Source organism: Eleutherodactylus coqui, chromosome 3 (genome assembly GCF_035609145.1).
Source record: "Eleutherodactylus coqui strain aEleCoq1 chromosome 3, aEleCoq1.hap1, whole genome shotgun sequence".
Classification (NCBI taxonomy): Eukaryota; Metazoa; Chordata; class Amphibia; order Anura; family Eleutherodactylidae; genus Eleutherodactylus; species Eleutherodactylus coqui.
Window position 1 is genome coordinate 88,264,455 of NC_089839.1, and position 22,290 is coordinate 88,286,744.

Below are 22,290 nucleotides of genomic sequence, written 5' to 3' on the forward strand. Positions count from 1 at the left end.
ACAGCGATACTCGGATAAAGCACATTACTCGGACGAGTAGTGCTTATCCGAGTACGTTCGCTCATCTCTAATCTTTCCCAATATAGAAGTCAGGTTCCCATGCCTGTAGTTTCCTTAATCCACCTCCTTCCCTTTTTTTGAAGAGAAGGACAACACTTGCCCTTTTCCAATCTTCTGGGATTTCTCCTGTTCTTCAGGAATTTTCAAACATTATGGCGAGTGGTTCAGCAATTACCTCTGCTGCTTCCTTTAGTATGCTAGGATGTAATTCATCTGGACCTTGAGACTTGAATTCATTTAAGTTAGCTAAGTGTTCCCTCATCATCTCACTGCTTACAGATAGCCTGCATTCTGTTATTTCCCCCAATAGCACATGGAAGATCAGTTGATGTTCCATCTACTTTCTGAGAGAAAACAGATACAAAATAAGAATTTAAAAGTTTGGCCTTCTCAACCTCATTCTTAACCAATTCACCATTTTCATCTTGTTAGCATCTTTGACTTTTCTTTTGGTTTTGACATCCCCCCCCCCCCCCCCCCATCCTTTTTTTATTGCTTTTGGCCTTTGTTGCAAGCGTTAATTCATAATTAGCTTTTCTGACCCTTGCCCTGCAGTTTCTGCAGACTGCATTATATTCTAACATAATTTTCTTTGTTTTCAACATGTGTGCAAGTTCTGTGTTCATCCATCCTGGTTTCTTTAAATGCTTCCCATTATTCCTTCTTTTAGGGATTGTTAACAATTGTGCTTTGAGAATCTCATTTCACAATATTTACCAATCTTCTTGGGCATTGCTATCCTTAAAGGGGTTGTCTCGCGGCAGCAAGTGGGGTTATACACTTCTGTATGGCCATATTAATGCACTTTGTAATATACATTGTGCATTAAATATGAGCCATATAGAAGTTATTCACTTACCTGCTCCGTTGCTAGCATCCCCATCGCCATGGATCCGTCTAATTTCGCTGTCTTCTGGCGTTTTTAGACTCGCTTGCGGTGTGCGGTCTTCTGCCTGGTGAATGGGGCCGCTCGTGCCGGAGAGCTGGTCACCGCGTCGTCAACGTAGCTTCGCCCCGTCACGTGTGCCGATTCCAGCCAATCAGGAGGCTGGAATCGGTAATGGAACGCACAGAGCCCATGGTGCACCATGGGAGAAGACCCGCGGTGCACCATGGGAGAAAACCGCAGTGCATCCCTGGGAAAGGACCGGCGGCCATCTTAGGGAGAAGATTTATATAACTCCATATTTCGTCGGATCGGTGAGTAGCAAGCGGTTTAAAAACCGCTTTAAATTGCTATTTTATGCCAGGGGGTGACTGGGGGAATGTAAAATTTTGATGTTTGCCGCGAGAACATCCAGACATTGGATTCTTCCTACCCTCTTTTTGAGTTCATTGAAATCTGCCTTTCTGAAATCCAACCTTGAGGTCAGAGTTTTCTCAGGTCTACCTCCCCTTTTTATCCAAAATTCAAAGACAGCATGATCACTGCCTCCTAAGGTCCCAGCCACCCTTACTTCCTCAACCATTTCCTCCCTGTTGGTAAGAATTTGGTCCAAGATCACAGATCCCCTTGTTTTCTCTTCTACCTTTTGGAAGATAAAGTTGTCAGCAAGAGCGGATAAGAATTTGTTGGATCCATTACTTTTACCTGAGAGAGATTCCCAACAGATATCTGGATAGTTATAATCTCCCATGGTCACTATGTCGTACTTTTTGGAGAGCTTCTCCATCTGATGTAGAAAGTTCATCCATATCTTCTGCTTGTCCTGGTGGCCTATAGCAAATGCGTACAATGGTGTCCTTTCTGTTGTTCTTTCCTTGTATTCTTACCCAAACAGTTTCTACAGAACTACCATGCTCTAAAGCTTGAATCTCTGTGGAGATATATGCTTTCCTAACATACAATGCTGTTAAGAAAATTCTGATCAATGTATCAGTTAATTGTTCTTTTATTGGATTGTAGACTAGAAAGATATAGCCTGCTGCTAGTATAAGTAGTGAAGGGGTTAAACTAAACCTTTTCTATACCATTACAGGGTAGACAGGCAAGATAAGAGTCTCCAGACTGCCTCCCTTGCATTCCTTTGCACTGAATTCATAACGGTTTCATTGTATGTTATAGTAACACCTTAAAAGGTGTAACTTATGTTAATCATTTTAGTTTCAGCCTATTATGTATTATTATTAATCCTGGAGGTATGTACTTTTCCTGTGATGTCATTTATAGTATAAAAAAACAAATACACCTTAGAATAAATTAGAAATCATCTGATACCGCACAGGCTGGTGTGATTTGTATTTCTCCTGGGCCCACACTTCTGCACGAGATCTAGGATCATCTTCTCTTTGCTAAACACATAAATTCTCCTTACAAATGCAACACTTCTCTTTTATAGTCTGTTACTTATAAATAAGTTGTATCCTTCAAGCCTTGTGTTCCACTCATGTGCATCATCCCACCAAGTTTCAGTGATGCCTATGACATCATATTTCTCTTCCTGCGTTAGGAGCTCCAATTCTCCTTGTTTGTTTCCCATGCTCTGTCCAATTGTGTAAAAACATTTAAGTTTGTGATCGGTGTCTCTTGCTCCTCTATTTGCCTTCTGAATTTTTTGCCTTTGTTCGTTCTTTCTTTCCACTTGTAATAGTGAGGGTCTCAAATGTATTAATTAGCTGTATATTTTTACCTGACCCTTCACTTCACTTGTTCTGCATATGAAATTTAGAGCCTAAGGGTTCATGGGCGTATGTTGCCCACTTATTGCACCCACATCCATAATATGTGGTTTCTAAAAGCGCATTAATTTTTATTAAGCCACTCACCCTTTTTTTTTTCTTTTTTTTTTTAAACACACATAAAAAAATGCAACATATCCTATTTTGGTGCATATTATGCACCAATATAGGCTATAACAACATACTCAGCAAATACGTATGTACATGTTTATTTGCTGTATTCGGTGTATTTTACATTAGACACCTATGTCCGTGTGAGTGAGCCCTTAAGCAGGCATTAGAACTTCTACCGCCAGTTGTATCCCATAAAGCACCGGTACTGCCGAGCCATTGCTTGAGTTCAGAGCGGGCAGACGGACGCGCGTACAAATGTTATGTACACTGTATGACGGGTAGATTAGAAGTAGTCTTTGGTCTTGTGTTTGTGATATTGTGAATTTTAGAACATGCCCTATTGGTTGGGAACACACAAAACACTAGAGGCATTTCTTATTGACGCTAAATTGGATTAGTGTAAAAATTGTTCTCTAACCGTAAATAGGTCATCTGTCCCCTGTGAATACAGATGTCACCAGAAACCTTCACAAATATCCCTATTTAAAATCCACGTCTAGAAAAGCAATCCCCCCCCCCCCCCAACGGAGGTGTTCTGCGTGTAGCCCGCGCTACCTTCTAGTGATCCTAAAGGCCTCTAATTAAGAATTTCCAAACTTAGGAAAACAAATGTCTGCTTGAATCAGTGACATGAAAGTGACGGGTGAGTAGCGGGCTGTAAAATGGTTAAAGAGGCTTCACGGTGGCTGAATGATCAGCGGCGCTGCCTGTAAGCCTGACCACAGGTTGCAGTCTGTTATATGTTCTTCCCTCATTAGCATGCAGCATCTTGGCACACAGACTAGTGACTGTATATAGTATAGAAGTATCGGGTGATTTGGGGGGGGGGGGGGGAACCTGTTAATGCAAAACTGAAGAAATCCATAGTGGTCAAAGTTTTTGTTCAGGCTTCCTGGATCTTGGATTCCTTGGACATGGAAGGAGTTTCCTTGTAATATAGTATATACTGAAGTATTGTATGTACTTTCCCAGGTTGGGTTGGCCTGATATGGTCACGTTGGTATTTCTTGCAGATTCCCATCTTTTAAAGGCTAGAATTGCAAATTTCTTTTATTTTTTTTTTACTTTGCCTTCGCCAAAAGAAATAGAAATAATTTTTAAAAAACGAAGTAAAATGCTGCTGGGACGCAATACTCCTAAACACATGGACTCCTGGCGTACACAGTGCTGAACTTGTGCGGTGTCGGTCACTACTTTATGCTGCCCTGATAGTAATACATTGCGGGTCCATGCAACTCTAAGTTACTGGCTCATGTTGTATTGGGAGAGTAGTCCGAAAATGACCTGCTGGTAAAGCGTCCATGGAGAAGCAAAGATGGCCGACCCACTTCTCTGACTCCCTGGTGCACACTGTGTCTTAGTATACATTGGTAATCTATGACCCTACATGCTGCTCTGACTGGTCAGCACCGATCATGGCGGCCACACCGGCTAGTCAAAGCAGGTATAGTGTCTTAGACTGTGCATTAGTCTAGTGGGTAGTCAGAGAAGCTGATATAGCCATCTTCGTTTCTCCAGGTCCGGAGGGTCGATATGGCGGGCAATGACATTTATTCTAAGGTCTCCTTCACAGGAGTGGCTGTGCATTTGTACGTGCCTGAGCGCTGCGTAGTTGCAGAATGAACAATGTTTTGGTCTTTTTTGTGCGTGCGCGCGCGCTTCGTCATATTTTGCACCCGGCAGGTATGTTCACTTGAGCTCGGCGAAAAAAAATCTGCACTGATTTGAAATGGCTAATTAGTCTCATGGGTTCCAGATGTGTTTTTTCCTTTGCAGTTACGCAGTGGTGCAGAAATCTCCGGGCGTGTTTTGCATGCATTTGCGCACCCTCTATTGACTCTGGACTTTGTGTGCACACGAAAATAGAGCATTTTATTTTATTTTTCTTGCGTGAATGTGCAGGAAAAAATGTGCACGTGAACGAACCCTTTGAAATCAATGGGTCGTACTCTCTGCATATCGTGTGCACAAATATGTCCGTGTGACGGGGTCCCAAAGCTGGAGGCAGATAACACAGGATCACACCATTGGCAAAAGGTGATGGGGACACCTTGATTCGTCCCTCAGAGCAAGTCTCACAGAAGTCGATGAGTCCTCTTCGCCTACGTGGCTGATGTAAAGAGAACGTAGATTAAAGTGTGCGCGGTGTGTAATCTTTTTATTAAATATACTAGGTTATTTACCCGCGCTATAAGTGCAGAGATTGTAAATTAAGCTTTGGAAGTTATTTCCTCCTACATAACTGATGTTGCGACACCATTTTACAGCGGTCCCAAATCATTCCTTCGTCAGACATTTGATTGAGTTCTGCGCAATCGGCACATAAACCTTAAGTGCAGTCATCTTAAGTAATATTTCTCCTAGCTGAAATGTTCATTAATGTCATTAGTTGCTACATACCGGTAGGTGTCACCAGCGGTCACTGTTGGCGAAGTCTATGACATGCGAAAAGTTTTGTTTTGGTGGTATATCAGAGAAAGCAGTATAGAAGTAGCAACCAATCACAGCAGAGCTTTCATTTTACCTCAGCGGTATAAGAAATGGCAACCAATTACAGCTCAGCTTTCCTTTTACCTCGGCAGTATAAGTAATGAAAGCTGAGCTGTAATTGGTTGTTGTTGGCAACAAAGATTACAGGGGAAATTGGGGAGTTCTTGATTTGTAATTCCGCCAGTCTTCGTCACCCGGTGCTGAAGAACGCTCAAGCACAATTTCACTCAAATCGGAGCAGAACTATGGATTTGTCAGAAAGTGCTATTGCTCCCTCTATAAGGCCTCATGTCCACGGGGAAAATAATAATTAAAATCCGCAGCGGATCACCCGCGCGCGGATCCGCGCCCCATAGGAATGCATTGACCACCCGCGGGTAGCTAAATACCCGCGGATGGTCAATAAATGTGAATTAGAAAAATCATGGAGCATGAAAAAAAATGGACATGCTCCATTTAGGTGCGGATCACGCTCCGGATGGCCCCATTGATCTCTATGGGGTGCGGGAAATCCGCTGCGGGTGTTAAATGCCATTTATTTGGGTGCGTGAAATCTGCATGCGGATTACAAGTTTGGCTTCTTTTTCAGTGGCCTTGCATTTTTTTTCACGCGCAGATGCAAAAATGCCATCCGCGTGCATACACGCGTGAAAAAAAACGCATCCGCGTGTCATCCGCATGCAATAAAATACTATTTTAAGCTCATCCGCACTGCATCCGCGGCCCAAATCCGCGTTACAAATCCGGAGCAGATTTGATTTTCCCCGTGGACATGAGGCCTAAGGCAGGTTGAAAATCTGCATGCGTTACACTTCGCACCCTACAGACTGGGGCACAGATTCCCATTCAGATGAATGGGACAATTTTTGGATGTGAAATCGGCCCTGCGAGGAGTATTTTTGGGAGTACCATTTATGGCGCATCCATAGGATCTCTAGACGGCACCGGTCTCACAGGCGGACACATTCTACCGCTGGTGTTCGGGATTCTTTCCATTGCTTCCTTGTTTTGGTGTCCCTTTTTTATTCCGTTGCGAAGACGTTTACAGTTATAGAAGTTTAGCGCCGACTGACCCCCAAGATGTAAACACGTATTCTCTCGTTTCAGGTGGACAACAACTTAAACCTGGAGCTGTCTGACGACGAGGAGCTGAGGGAACAGCTAGACATGCACTCCATCATCGTGTCCTGTATAAATGACGAGCCGCTCTTCACAGCCGAGCAGGTCAGTAAGGAGCGCATCGAGGACGTTACACAATGGTGCGCTGTTCACACTAGTTCAGAATAGTGCAGTATCCACAACTGGTTGAGCAGACTCCCCTCCCTTTTCTTTTTATTTGCACCCCCATTCTTGCTCGTGTCCTTTAACCCCTTAGTGAGCAGCCTATTTTGTGCATTAAGGACCGAGTGAGTTGATCATCATATTGTAGAGACATCACTCGTTGACATGGCCATTTGGTGGCTTGTTTTTAGTGGGACAAATTGTATTTTTAATGCCACCACTGTGGGGTACATATTATGTGATGTAGGACTTTTTTTTTTATTACCTTTTTTTGTGGGACATTGAGAAACGCCCCAGATATTCCGCCATTGTTTTGGGGTTTTGTTTTTAAGGCGTTCACTGTTCAGTAAAAATAACATGATAACTTTTATCTGGATCAGCAGAATTCCTGTAATACCAAGTTATTATATGGATTTTTAAAAAACTTTTTTACTACTCTTGCACTATAGAAACACATTTTTAAAGAACAATTGAATCTGCATCAACGCCTTTTAAAACCCCTAACCTTTTTATTTTTCTGGCAGCCGAGCTCTGTGGGATCATGTTAGTTTGCAGAAAGAGTCGTAGTTTTTATTGATAGCTGTTTGAGGTACGTTGGTCCTTTTTGTTATCTCCAAAAAAAAAATTATTATTTTCATTGCCTGTGTCGTTACGAACGTGGTAATGCCTATTATGTGATATTTTTTATTTTTATCAATTTAAAACCGTTTTTTGGAGGATTTGTGTATATTTATTTTTTTTTCCTTGTAATTAAACTTGATAAAATTTTTAAACCCCATCTTCTTTGTTTTTATGAAAATGCGATTATTTGATTGCTAGAATAGCACACTGCATTACTTATGGAGTGCATTCTACTAAACCGGTGACAGCGGAGCCTAATTGTCAGTTACATGGCAGACATGGAGGACTTTGTCAGGCTTCCGGCTGCCGTGGGAAGCTATTGGTACCTTCCAATCGCACTGCGGGTTACCGATAGATAACAGAAGGATCCCCCTCCCCCTGTCACCTGCTTACATGCTGCAGTTGCTATTGATTATGGCATGTAAGGGGTTAAACTGCCAGGCTCTGAGGTTTCTTCATTCCAAGCTGTTAGAGCAGGAGCCTGGCTGTCAGTAGCCCACCAAGCCACAGCCTTAAAAAGATGTATGTGCAGGTTTAAAGCCCGTCAGTGCGGACAGAAAAAAAGGCGTGTTGTGGTTTTTAACAGGTTACGAGCGAAATGGGTGGTCCTGCATCCATCACAGGCTATTATCTCCACAGTGTCCAGAGACAACGTTCCTCCCAGCTTCTGCAGCCACCTAAATGCTTGTTTTTTTAATTTTTTTTTAACTGTCCATTGGTAGTCCATGTAGTCCAGCCATGCTACCAGCAAACTGCTGGGTAGTGCTCAGTGAATGCATGGGTGAGCTTTGCACAGGTGGTGCATAGACACACGGCTGTCCTCGTCGCTCATGCTCGTCCTGTGTTGTGAGAATGGGAAAATGAGGCAGAAGAGTGAGCACTTGCAATAGAAAAAAGGGAAGCCGAGCCGCGCATGCTCAACCATCAAAAACTAAACTACTGAAAGACGTGTCATTAACACTGAGGCATCAATAATTACTTGCCGTGAGTCATTATGGCGGGTGAGGATGACCAAATGCTTCAGTTTGAAAAATTATATTAGACTTTTATTATTTTCATATATGCCATCCAATGAGTCTTCATTGATATTTTGGAAAGTTGCCACCTCTCATATTACCATAAACATTTGACACTCTGGATCCCCGGTATAGTGATCTTTAGATCCACTAGCAATCATACATTTATCTTCTAGCTTGTAGGTAAACAATAGATGTGGGAAAAACCCATTAACGTACATTATTGGCTTGGCCGAACAGGGATGTTCTCTATTGTTATGTATGCAGCTGATCCTGATGTTATACAGTTTATGAAAACTACTCTGCCCTAATGGATGCGTTATGTAGCTACATGCTATGCCTCACACTCACTCATCATCACCATAGCATCTATAACTGCTTTCATGCCTCACATTCTCTACATTCACATAAGCGGATGTCTTCTAAAGCTCAAGTGATGCACTAGCTGTGATATCCTATTTCCTTTTCTGGCAGGTTATTGAAGAAATCGAGGAAATGATGCAGGAGTCCCCTGATCCAGAAGAGGACGACACGCCTCAGTCAGATCGCCTCTCGATGCTTTCACAGGAGATCCAGACACTCAAAAAATCTTCCACCAATAGCAGCTATGAGGACAGTAAGTACTTGGAAATTCAAAATAACATTGTAATTACACTCGGGCTTATAGATTAAAAATGTATGTTTAACCCTTTAACCCTGAAGAGCATACCTGTACATCCTCTGGGTATGGTGTTTGCATGGAGCAGGATCAGGAACCCATCCTCCTCCATGCATACCCAGTGTCTTTGACAGCTGACACCCGCCTGCAACAGTTGCAATGAGATCGCAAGGTGCTGTGCGGTTGTCATGGCAGCTCAGGGCATATCTTGACAGACTGCCTGTCAGAATACAGTATTATGCAATATTGTGGTATTGCAGTAGACTGTGTGAATGATCAAATGATTGCAAGTTCAACTCCACACAGGAAACCTAAAAGAAAAGGAAAAATAATTGAAAAGGTTTTTTTGCTATTAAAAGTAAAAAAAAATTAAATACATTTTCCTATATGTATAATAAAAATAACCACCCCACCCCCACCCAAAAAAACTAAACTATTTGATATTGCCACACTCATAAAAGTCTGATCTATTAAATAATGCATCAATTATTCCGAATGGTGATTGTCAGAAAAAAAAATGCACAGTGCCAGAATTGCGCTAGCTTTTTTTCTTTTCTTGTCGCCCTCTCTCCAAGAAAAAATAAGTGATCAAAAAAGTTGCATATACTTCTAAAACTATATTAATAGAAATGGCAGGTAAACCACAACGCCATCAACAGAATAAGGTTATGGTGCACAGAAAATGGTGACAGAAATTGTGTGTTTGTGTGTTGCTCAAACAAAAGCTATAATTGGGATCGTGCTGACCCGCATAGTAAAAGTTATGTCCTCTTTGCCACAGTGTGTACATCATAAAAATAGTACCGCCCCTTCATCCAAATATGGCAAAATTGCGGCAAAAAGTTTTCAAGTACATTATATATACATTAAAAAGTGCAACTCGTCCCAAGAAAAACGAGTCAGCTGCTTCAACGGAAAAATAAGAACTGTAATTTATTTTTAAATGGAGAGGAGAAAACAAAACAAGGGGACAAAAGCCATGTCCTTAAAGGGGAAAATACGATTAATGATCCTCAAGATAAGTCATCAAGGGGGGAAACCCCTTTCACGGAGTTAAAGCTCCTAAAAAAAAAAAAAAGGGAAGCTTGCCTTCAGATCAGACACAAAGCTGATATTTATTCCGCATTGGAAGGATTTCCAGCGACGTGTACATGATCTGATTTACAATCTTATGCTATAAATTGTATTTTTTTTCTCCTTACTGAAAGACAGCAAAATCCACAATGTACGCTGCATGATAATCGCTCGGTTTGATGTTCGGTTCAGCAGATTATTACACTTTGTTTTCCCAGTATTCCCCAACTCCCTCCCACAAGTCTCTGCAGCTGAGGTCATGGGAGAAGAGTTGGAGAACTCCGAAATCATGGCACAGAGTGTAATGAGTGAACGCTTCACCCCTTATTAGCACACGAGTCCTCATTGTACTTTATCTGACAGGATGCAGAAGGAGCTCTCGTAGTATTCAGCCGGCCCATTATGCCGAAACACTGCGACAGTCAATTTTTTTTTGGAGTATCAGATGTGAATTCATTAATATGTATTTTAGCAGAACTGAATATCCAACATGAAAGGAGTCCTCTAATTGCTTTGAGATTACTCACCAGGCGGCTTCTCTGTCCTTGAGTAGAAGGTGCCTGGAGATATGGAGCGTACACCATCCTCCTGCACAGCTGACTGCGTACCCAGCGAGGATGGGAACAAATGGGACTGTAGTGTTTCATTGCTTGAAGAAGTGAAGCCCTTTAAACGTACAGAATAGGCGTAAATGTGACAATATTTGCCAAATGCTATGAAAGGGATGTTTCCTGGTATTAATAATGACTTCTTATGTAAAGTGGCTTCTGTGGTCTTGCAATAGCTTCTTCCTTTTTGTGAAAGATGGTTGGGGCTAAAGATCTTACCCAAATAGTAGTGGATTTTTTTTTTTCCTTTCCTTGGTTGGGGTTTAGCTATATGGGCCTAAAGAACACTTTGACACCTTAAGAAGACCACAGTATTATAAATGGTCCGTGGTAGATAAATGGAGGAGGACCTGTTATAGATTGGAGCTTAGTAGGTTGAAGTTACACCTCTGCTTGCCGGAGGACAAATAATACTATGATTAGAGCCTTGAGTATATCTATGTACATACGCCATTACATGGAGGCAGAGATGTAACTTGAAGTTTCTGGGCCCCTAGGGAAAATCTGTAATGGGGACCCCAAAAATGCTTTATTCATAGTACTGGACCCCCTAAGACTCCTGGGCCCAGGTACAATCACATCCTCTGCATCCCCTATAGTTACGCCCCTGCATGGAGGTCATACAACCTCCTTGCACTACTTTATAGGATATCGGACACACAACGCAATGTGTGAATGAGCCGATGATTAGGTAACACTTTTTCTGAAATGTTGCTGTTTCGAATTACTAGAATCTTCCCGTATATGCAGTTTGATTAGTAGTGTAAGATAATGGTGATCCCAAATATCCTATGCTTCCAATGTAAAGAGTCATACGTTCCATTTTTCTACCCAACAACACATAGTAATGTATTTTAATGATGTAATCTGATTTATTTTCTGTTTCTCGAAGGGGTTAAACAGATGTCTGTTGCAGAGTTAAATGATCTTTTGGAGGAAATCGAGATGGCCATCAAGGATTACTCGGAGGAGCTGGTGCAACAGCTGGCTTTACGGGACGAGTTAGAGTTTGAGAAAGAAGTGAAAAACAGCTTCATCTCTGTTCTCATTGAAGTGCAGAACAAACAAAAAGAACACAAGGAGAATGTGAAAAAGAAAAGAAAGCTCAAGAGTAACAGCACGCAGAATGGCAAACAGGAGAAGGGTCATCTGCCAGGAACGGTAAGGGTATAATGCCTGCCAGACTTCAGACAAGGTATATTATCAAAATGTTCATCCAAAGCCAAGATCTGAGTTTTGACTCATTTTTACGTTGAAGAGTTTTACTTTAGTTACTTGCAATCCTTCGGTGGCCGCAGTCCTTGTGGTTTTTCTATAGGGAGATGGATCTGCTGGTTTATTCCTTACCTACAAGAGCAGCATGGTGGGGTGGGGTGGGGGGAGGGGGGTAGGCCTCCACTTTGCTTCTGGTCTAGGAAATAAAATACAGGTTCCCAGTGATAGAATGACGACTCGCTACACATTTGGAGTGAACATTCGGCGTATGTGCTGGAATATCTCCCTTCTGATATGTGTAATGTGTCCATAGGCTTTGATTACCGAGCTGTAAGCTAAAAGATTTCCTTTTTTTGGCACAGCGAACTCTGCTATTCTTTGCTACTGAATATCCATAAGTAACTAAAAATCTTGGCAAAAGTTTACTGAACTCAGATCTAAAAACAGTGCATTGAATAATTCATGACTGGCTGATACAAGACACTGATTGTTAGATTTCTGCCCTTGCTGTCCGTGATTTATCCAATTTCATATGAACAGCTGAGAAATTGGAGATAATGGGATACAGGCACAACCCTTGAGATAGAAGGCTCTATTAGACTAGGGAGATTAACCCGATCTCTATTAATTACGGTAGTAACCGGCGCATTTTACACACTTCTTCAGAAATGGCTGGATAAAAGGACCGATGGTAACACATATAATTATCAAAACCATAAACGGAAGGGATATAAGACAAAGGCATCTCGGCATTTGTTGACAATAACATTACGATTGTTGTAATATATACAGGGAATTTTTTCAGCCATTTTTCCTCCATTATTTATTGGATGTATTTTTCCTTATCTACTAGGATTCTATGTATTTTATCACAAAGATATTTTGCCATCATGTTTTTTTACTTCGTTTTATTGATCACTTAATGAAGTTGGGTGTATATATACAAGTACATTCCATATGTCCTCGTTGGGACTCTGACAATAAACTCAGTTCCACAGTTTTCACTTGCTTCTTCATATAATTTACAAGTTCCATTTTCTGTTGCATGTATCTCATACACCCTTATAATAACAATAAAGCATTTTTCAATCTTCAGACAATGACTAATTATGAATTACGAGTCTGCATTAGTATTGGTTGAGTTTTGTGGCTTTACAGTGGCTTGTAAACAACCTTTTCATATGGCAGCACAGTATTGACCAGGCTTTTCCATCCGGATACGGATGGAAACTCGTCAGCCATCCATTTCAGGGCAACTACTTTCCGTGCCAAAAACGCCTTTCTTAAAAGATTTGCATGTGATGAGGCCATTGTTCCTCCTCTGCCATGCCAAATATTGCTACTTTAGGGTCCAGTGTGACTGTATATGGAGAGGGCAAAAGCTTCGACATTTTGCCATAAATTTGTATACATATTATCTGCATATCCATTTCTGAAGACGTTGCGGTGTCCTCAAAACTCGTAAAATGTGCCGGTTACTAATTTAATACAGAGAAATTGGGTTAATCTCCCTAGTCTTAGGGCTCAGTCACACGGGCGCATCTGGGCGACGATGCGCCCGTGTTACTGCAGGATAAGAGGGCCGCACTGCAGGTGCGGACGACTCTCCGCACCGCTGGAAGAAAGAACACATGACCGACTCCATTGCCGGTCGTGTTTCTTCCGATGGTGCGGAGAGTCGTCCGCACCTGCAGTGCGGCAGTCTTCTTCATGCAGTAACACGAGCGCGTCGGCGCCCGGATGCGCCCGTGTGACTGAGCCTTTAAGGGGGCTTATACACAAGACAGTCTGTTGGGAGGCTGATGCCCGACAGCTCGTCCCAGCCATAATCGTTCCTGTGCGTTTACACAAGAAAGAGTGTCACTAGTGAATGGAAGCGGAGCAGCCAGAGATTTTTCCGGCCCACCTCCATTTACAGTGAACAGGCAGTTGTACATAAGTGAATGGCTGCCTGTTTACATGGATTGATACGATCAGTTTTCTGCATGCAGACACTGAACAATGAATGAGAAGTGAAAAATGTCTTTTTCATTATTCAGTTGCTGTGTTCATTTACACTGAACGATAATCATTCAGGTTCTCGCTGGACTGCAGGAAACTGAACGAAAATCTTTCCATGTAAAAGCACCCTTAACCCTTTCCCGCTGCAGGGCGTAAGTTTACGTCCTGGCAGCAGGGTACTTCCTGCAACAGGACGTAAACTTACGTCCTGGGGATAGCGCGGGATCACATATGCCATAGCCTATGATCACTATAGCAAGCGATAAGACATGGCAGGGAAGAAGCCCTGCCATGCATTATCACAGCGATCTGAAGTGTAACAGTAAAAGTCCCTCAGAGGGACACAAGTGTTGTAAAAAAAAAAAAAGAGAAAAATAAAGTTCAAAAAATAAAAATGTAAAAAAAATGTCAAACCTTTTTTTTAATGCTTTTTCTCATATTAGCATAAAAAAAAATTAAAAACCCCACATATTTGGTATCAACGCGTCCGTAATGACGCGTACAATACATTGAACATGCTTTTTATCCTGCACGGCAAAAAACATTTAAAAAAATGCTAAACTGAGGCAAAATACTAATTTTTAGCATTTTGCCTCCCATAAAGCGCAATAAAAGTGATAAATAAAAAACAGATGTACCTCAAAATGGTACCAATAAAAAATACAGCTCGTCTCGCAAAAAATAAGCGTTCACAGAGTTCCGTCCACGGAAAAATAAAAAAGTTATAGCACTTTGAATGCAGTAAGTTTAGAATAAAATAAGAATTTCCAAAAAAAGGGTTATTGTGGAAAAGTGAAAAAAACCTAAAAAAAATAATTCATTTTGGTATCGTTGTAACTGTACCGACCCGCAGAAAAAAATGGGTTGTATCATTTATGCTGCATAATTAATGCTTTTTTAAAAAAAACAAAAATCTATGGCAGAATTGATGCGTTTTCTCTTCCTACGATCATAAAAAAAAAAAAGTTTTACAATATAGTCTATGTACCCAAAAATGGTCCCAAACAAATTTACATTTCACCACGCAAAAAACAAGCCCTTATACGGCTGCTTCGACGGAAAAATAAAAAAGTTATGGCTTTTGAAAAATGGAGATGGAAAAATACCAAAAATCGCTTGGTCCTCAACGCCAAAATAGGCCGTGTCATTAAGGGGTTAAAAAAGCCTTCTATATCAAGGGTTAAGCCTATGGTCCATTATCTCTAACTTGTCTGCAGTTTATATTATCGCGCCCCATTACATACAGTTGACAGCACCTTATCGGTATCTTCTAGAAGTCGCTCCACTTCTTCTATTGCTTTACTCCTTTCAATTTGGTATGAGGAAACTACGTTGGACACGCAGACCAAAGCAAAGACCTAGGGATGTGTCTAGTAAATTCACCTGTAGGAAAATGATCACCTGTGTGGTCTGAAGAAGGAAGGAAACCATAGAGGGCCAATAGAAGTTGCAACGGTGATGAATAGTTCGGGAAGGGATCTCTAGGAAAAGCCTCATTCAAAAGATGTATTTAGTTTGTAAAAATATAGTACACATGGGGAGATTGAAAAAGGGACACCAGATTTTGTTATTTATTTAAGAAATTATTTTTTTTTAGTTTTAAAATCAATTTATCACAATTTTGTATTGTGATAAATTTAGAATCCCTGAAGTACGAGGGAAGGGCTTCTTCCAGACAAGTGCATTTGTAAACGGCCCGTAGTACGGTTTAGTCATGTGGGGGTATTACAGATGGAATCAGGATCTCAGCGGGCAGAAATGAATCTGTTTTGTGCAATAGAAAATCCAATGAATGCAAATACACTCCTTGTCAGAAATCAAGAACCTAGAAAGAGTTGTTGTAATCACTTATATCAACGTTACAATCACACAAAGTTTTATTTGATTTCAATATCAGAGCAAAAGGAGAATTTATTGTGGAAAACTGACCCCTTGAAGGGAGGCTCTAGTACCCTGTTGTACCGTCTCTAGCTTGGATACAAGATGTGATAGGGGGGGGGGGGGTCATGGAGACTCTAGTACCTTTTTGTACCGCCTCTAGTTTGTATACAAGATGTGATACGGGCTGGCATGGAGGCTCTAGTACCCTGTTGTACCGTCTCTAGCTTGGGTACAAGATGTGATAGGGGGGGGGGTCATGGAGGCTCTAGTACCTTTTTTTTGTACCGCCTCTAGTTTGTTTACAAGATGTGATACAGGCGGGCATGGAGGCTCTAGTACCCTGTTGTACCGCCTCTAGCTTGGATGCAAGATGTGATACAAGCAGGCATGGAGGCTCTAGTACCCTGTTGTACCGCCTCTAGCTTGGATACAAGATGTGATATGGGTGGGCATGGAGGCTCTAGTAATAATAATAATAATCTTTATTTGTATAGCGCCAACTTATTCTGCAGCGCTTTCAGGCATGGATAAATGCCAAACAATACAACAATTACAATATAAGGTACATTGGGTTAGACACAAATGGGTTGAGGGTGGTACAGGAGGTGCAGGGGGTGGGGAACACAGGCAATAGGAAATTTTATGTACAGATCATTTATCAGGTGGCAAACAGGGTGGAGCACCATAGGGAGGGGCAGGGGACTAGGTCAGGAGATTTGGTATGCTTCCCTGAAGAGGTGCGTTTTTAAGGCACGTCTGAAATTTCGTGCATCGGGAATTGTCCGGATGCCCTGGGGTAGAGCATTCTAGAGGATGGGTGCTGCTCTGGTGAAGTCCTGTAGGCGAGCATGTGAGGTTCGTATTACAGGGGTATTTAGTCTGAGTGTGTTATTCGATCGGAGTGAGCGGGCTGGGTGGTGTACTGACAGGAGGGAGGCGATGTATGGTGGCGCAGCGCCATGCAGAGCTTTGTGAGTGAGGTAGAGGAGTTTAAATTTAGTTCTGCAGTGGATGGGCAGCCAATGCAGCGACTGGCATAATGCAGAGGCGTCTGAATAACGACTGGATAGAAAAATGAGTCTAGCTGCTGCATTTAGTATGGATTGGAGCGGTGCGAGTCTAGTGTGGGGGAGGCCAATGAGTAGCGAGTTGCAGTAGTCAAGCCGGGAGTGGATGAGCGCAACCACGAGCGTCTTTCGCGTGTCCGTGGTTAGGAACGGACGTATTTTAGCAATATTTCTGAGGTGCATGTGGCATGTTTGGGCCAGAGATTGGATATGGGGGGCAAAGGAGAGGTCCGAGTCCAGTGTGACCCCCCCAAGGCATCGGGCATGCCGTCTGGGGGTTATGATGGTGCCAGACACTGGAATGGAGATGTTGAGGGGAGGTCGGTTAGAAGGTGGAAAAACAAGGAGGTCAGTTTTAGAGAGGTTTAGTTTGAGAAAAAGGGAGGACATAGTGCTAGAGACAGCGGACACAGTCGGTGATATTTTGGAGGAATGGTCCGGAGATCTCACGAGAGGAGGTGTATAGTTGGGTGTCGTCAGCGTAGAGATGGTATTGGAGGCCGAATCTGTGGATGGTTTGTCCAATTGGGGCAGTATAGATAGAGAAAAGAAGGGGACCAAGGACCGAGCCCTGGGGTACCCCGACAGCGAGAGGAAGTGGAGCAGAGATAGAACCAGCAAAGGAAACACTGAAAGAGCGGTCAGAGAGGTAGGAAGAGAACCAGGAGAGGGCAGTGTCCTTTAGGCCAATAGAGTGGAGCATAGTACCCTTTTGTACTGCCTCTAGCTTGGGTACAAGATGTGATAGGGGGGGGGGGGGTCATGGAGGCTCTAGTACCTTTTTGTACCGCCTCTAGTTTGTATACAAGATGTGATACAGGTGGACATGGAGGCTCTATTACCCTGTTGTACTGCCTCTAGCTTGGATACAAGATGTGATATGGGTGGGCATGGAGGCTCTAGTACCCTGTTGTACCGTCTCTAGCTTGGATACAAGATGGGATACAGGCAGGCATGGAAGATCTAGTACCCTGTTGTACCGCCTCTAGCTTGGGAACAAGATGTGATAGGGAAGTCATGGGGGCTCTAGTACCTTTTTGTACCGCCTCTAGTTTGTATACAAGATGTGATACAGGCAGGCATGGAAGCTCTAGTACCCTGTTGTACCGCCTCTAGTTTGTATACAAGATGTGATACAGGCAGGCATGGAAGCTCTAGTACCCTGTTGTACCGTCTCTAGCTTGGATGCAAGATGTGATACGGACGGGCATGAAGGCTCTAGTACCCTGTTGAGCTGCCTCTAGCTTGGATGCAAGATGTGATATGGGTGGTCATGGAGGTCCGTTTGGTATGTTTTGACATGTTGCTCCATATTTGCTGTAACTACGACACCCACCTCGACAGCCTATGAGTATGCATGATTTAAAGGCTAATCATGCAAACTCGTAGGCTGTCGAGGTTGCCGTTCCAGACATAATCTATTGGCTATAAATCTGGTGACCGGACTGAACATGGGAAAAGAGGTCACTACACACTAGTAGCCTCTATGAGCCTTTTTATAGGACTAGGGTGGAATCGCTTTTAGGGCCTCAGGTGACAAGACCGTTCATCTAATCATTTGTATATCTTCCTGAGATGTAACTGCATGCTGAGTTTTGCAGGAAAACAATAACTTCTTCTAGGGGCTGGATATTTTTATTTTGACAAAGTATAGGAATGGATCCACATTTTAATCCCTCTCCATAGACTAAATGGGCATATTACATCCATAAAACATATGAACTTTACTGTGTGCTGCATTTCTTAGATGCCTGTGTATTGCATATGCCTGTATAAGTGGTTTCAGGGATATCAATGCACTTTTTATTATGGTCTGCAAAACATACAGATTTGAGATCCACTTGTCTGAAAGACGCCTGAAGCAGTAGTTGGTAAAAAAAACATGACCGCTTCCTTTTAAATCTGTGTAGGGGACTCGGAAATTGCTTTTGCAAAAATACCCAGTGTGCTAGTTGTGGTAGAATTGTAATGATGATACTACTGCGTTTATGCCTGATGATGAGAGGAGTGGGAGTAGAGCGTGGCATCACCTGCAGCTCAGGCAAGTGTTGGCAGTTTTTAAAGCCATTCTACCAGTGTTCCACATATACTACACTGAGTATCTGTACTTCATTGACGAAGTTATGGATAAGAACTACTGTTCAACTTCACTAGATCGGTATGGAGCCTTCCATTTCTAAGGCTCACATATTTCATCCACATTAGACTGAATGAAGTCTGGTTGTCTTTTTACATTGCAAGTTTGTCCATATTACATGTATTAATCTGCTATTAATTCAAGTTGTATCTTAGAAGTTAACTTCTAAATTTGGCCATACACATTAGATAAGTCATCCATCTGCAATAAATTTAAGCTGGCACTTATCGCTTAATCCATTTAAAGCAGTTCACTTATCAGACAACCCAATTTAATATGAGAGCTTCTGTGAAAAATTACTGATGGTCACCATACGTTCTCCTGAGACTCCTGACTAGTAGCTGATTTTTGTAAGTGAAAGTTGTTGCCAGCTGTGCCTTTTCCCTGCGCTGCCTCTAAAGGGGAAATGTAGTATTACACATAGCATTCATTGGATATGCTAGAATGAGAGCCACTGGAACACCTTGTTAGCTCTCCTCTCTGGGTTATAGAAGAGGGGTTGTCCTTTAGGACATCAATATGATCTAACTGGGCTTGTGAAACCTCCTTCAATTCTCTACACTTTTCTTTTTTGTTGGCGTTTTGCTTTGTTTTTAGCTTTTTAGGTTATTTCTTCAAGTAGTACTGTCATAAAGCTACCAACACCCTTATATTTATCAATGTATTTTAACCCTTTCCAAACCTCCAACATTGAGATTTCCCTGCTTAACTACCATATTGAGCGAGGTCTGACACATTTATAACACTATGCAGAAGATGTTGGAGCTCTCTTCTGCATATGTATATTACACTATGCAGAGGAAAGCTCTGACATCGGGGTTCTCTTCTGCATAATGTAAAATATACCTCCTTTTTTTTATTTTTTATTTTCAAAGAATTGCTAATAAAATCATCCTGACGGATCATTTTTATGTGAATTATGTAATTCCAAGGAATCCATCGCGTTTTCCAGACCCCAAATAAATAAGGGCCAGGGCATGTGTGGGCAGCAGGGAAATTGGATTGGAAAGGGTTAATATACTTGTACTAGGAAGCGGCTACGCTGAAGAATCCCCACTTTTTTTTCCAGTACTTGTAGATGGTTTGATTTTAAACTAGATATTCATATAGGCTTAAAGATTTAATTCACCTCGCATGTGAATTTGTCTTTGAGAAACGGACACATCACTTCTGGCTGAACGCTGTCCTGCTTTGAACTGAAATGACCCGGGGCATGGAGAAAAGAGGACAAGTGTAAGAACGTGCCGCGATACGGGCATCTGTACAGTACTTCCATAACCTTCCCAAAATCAAATCTGAGCGCACGCATGACATGCACTTGTAGAAGAGCTGGAATGTTACAACTGGATGCATTGTAATTGCTAAAAAATGTCTTCTTTCCTTTGTAGTCTGATATTCCGATATGTTGTATCCATGTGTAGTTGTGTTCTTGGCTTATTTCACACAGAATCTAACTACCTACTAACAAGCTTTTTTTCTCTTCCTTCCTTTAACTGCTTGCTGCGCTTCTGTGTGCTACTTTAGCGCTTCAGTATGGAAGGCTTGTCAAACGTCATACAGAATAGCTTTCGCCAGACTTTTGGGAGTTCGGGTGGAGAGAAACAGGTGCTGGGATTTTCTTTTTTTTCTTCTTCTCCTGTCTTCCCTACTTTCTAAATGCCTTGACTTCATGTTACTTGTCTGTTCTGTACTCAGATATTGTTTATCCGTACTATAGATGTCGGCTCAGAACGTTTTGGTAGTTGGTCCTTCTCCGCGCTCAGTATGTAGTTTATGTAGATTTTTAGGTTTTCACAACACAAAGATGCAAAGAATTCCTACACATTGTTCCAATGGGGTATTCAACATTTAACCTTCAACCCTTCTACTACAGAATCAGAAAATGAAGTCCTCTGGGTGAGCAGGACTTTAATCTTAAATATACAATGCTTAGTCCTGGGCCTTAAACCCAGCTGTTAACAGATGTTCTGCGTGGGATTAAACCTCTGCTCCTGCAATCAAGCATGAGCAGAGCAGGTCGGGTCTTCGGCTGTCAGACGCAGCAGAGGACCTGGAGGAGAAGGCAGAAGTGGTTAAAAATGAACGCTATGTACTAAAGAGTGCAAGTGAAAGTATTACTTCCACTATGCGACCTGCCGATCACATGACTGCTAGGTGTCACTGTCACAGCAGAGCTGCAGGGTCCTAGCAGACCCTATTGTGACTGTTGTCACTACAGGGGGAAGTTTTTCCTGTAATTTGGGCTCATGGATGCGGCTCCTATGCATGTCCCAGCTACAGTGGGAAAGTCTGAAATAATAAAGTGTGGGGGGAAAAAATGTGAATGACCTCCAGAAGTCTTATATTTTTGTAACCATTTTTCTACCATGCATGTCCCCCATTAAATCATATAATTCCCAAATCCCAAGCCTTCTATAGGCAGTAAATCATCTTTTAAACACGACAAATGGTGTTTAAAACATTTTCTAGTTTTAATAGGAATAGGAAAAATCTATTCGGCCTGGTAATATGGTTTTTACCCTTACATTGTCAGTCATTTGTTTTGGACCTATAAAGGGGTTGTGCAGGTCACGGCATAATTGAGCAGTCAGCTGAGCATGATCCAAAATAAAGTTAAAGGGGGGTAATCCAAAGTTAGAAAATATGGCTGCTCTCTTCCGAACACAGTACCACCCTTGTCCGTGTGGCTTTTCATGGTATTGCAGCTCAGTTCCATTGAAGTGAATGGGAGCTGAGCTGCAATACTTGACACAACCCACAGACGAGGGTGGCACTGTGTTTGGAAGAAAGCAGCCATGTTTTTCTCAGTCTGGACAACTCCTTTAAAGGGGGTTTCCAGGGAAATACTATTGATGATCTATCATAAAGATATGTCATCAATAGTTGATTGCTTGGGGTCCGTTGCTCGGGTCCCTGACTGATTAGCTAAGCGGGCGCATTGCTATCTGCACCGCAAATGCACAGAGGTCAGAGCGGAAGTCTCTGCGCACCGGACACTACACAGAGGTCGGCTTGTAACTGCAGGCACAGCTCATCTTTTCAATGAGAGCTGTGCCTGCAGTTACAAGCATCGGCCACTACATTGAGGTCTGTGCCGAGGCTTCTGCTGCGACCACGGTATATTTGCAGTGCAGACAGCATGCGCCTGCTCAGATGATCAGTCGAGGTCCTGAGTGACGGACCCCAGCTGATCAACTATTGATGATTTATCTGGAGGAGAGGTCATCAATAGTACTTCCCTGGAAAATCCCTTTAAATAATGCACATGTGGAAAATCCACCGCCCATCATGTACAACCACTTCCGCCTATCTTAGCCACTGCTCTGCAGGAATGACATTGCAACTACCTGCCCCCAATGGCTGCCGCCAGTCACTGCCTGTTGATTAG

At 42.3% G+C, this 22,290-nt stretch overlaps 1 protein-coding gene across 1 annotated transcript in view; it reads left to right on the forward strand.

The window, feature by feature from the left end:
• FEZ2 (fasciculation and elongation protein zeta 2) overlaps nucleotides 1–22,290 on the forward strand; it is a 67,031-nt gene that overhangs the window by 25,426 nt on the left and 19,315 nt on the right. Inside the window, exons 3-5 of the mRNA XM_066595842.1 lie at nucleotides 6,451–6,567; nucleotides 8,736–8,877; nucleotides 11,494–11,762. Of these exons, the coding sequence (XP_066451939.1) occupies nucleotides 6,451–6,567; nucleotides 8,736–8,877; nucleotides 11,494–11,762 (528 nt within the window). The remainder of the gene's footprint in view (nucleotides 1–6,450; nucleotides 6,568–8,735; nucleotides 8,878–11,493; nucleotides 11,763–22,290) is intronic.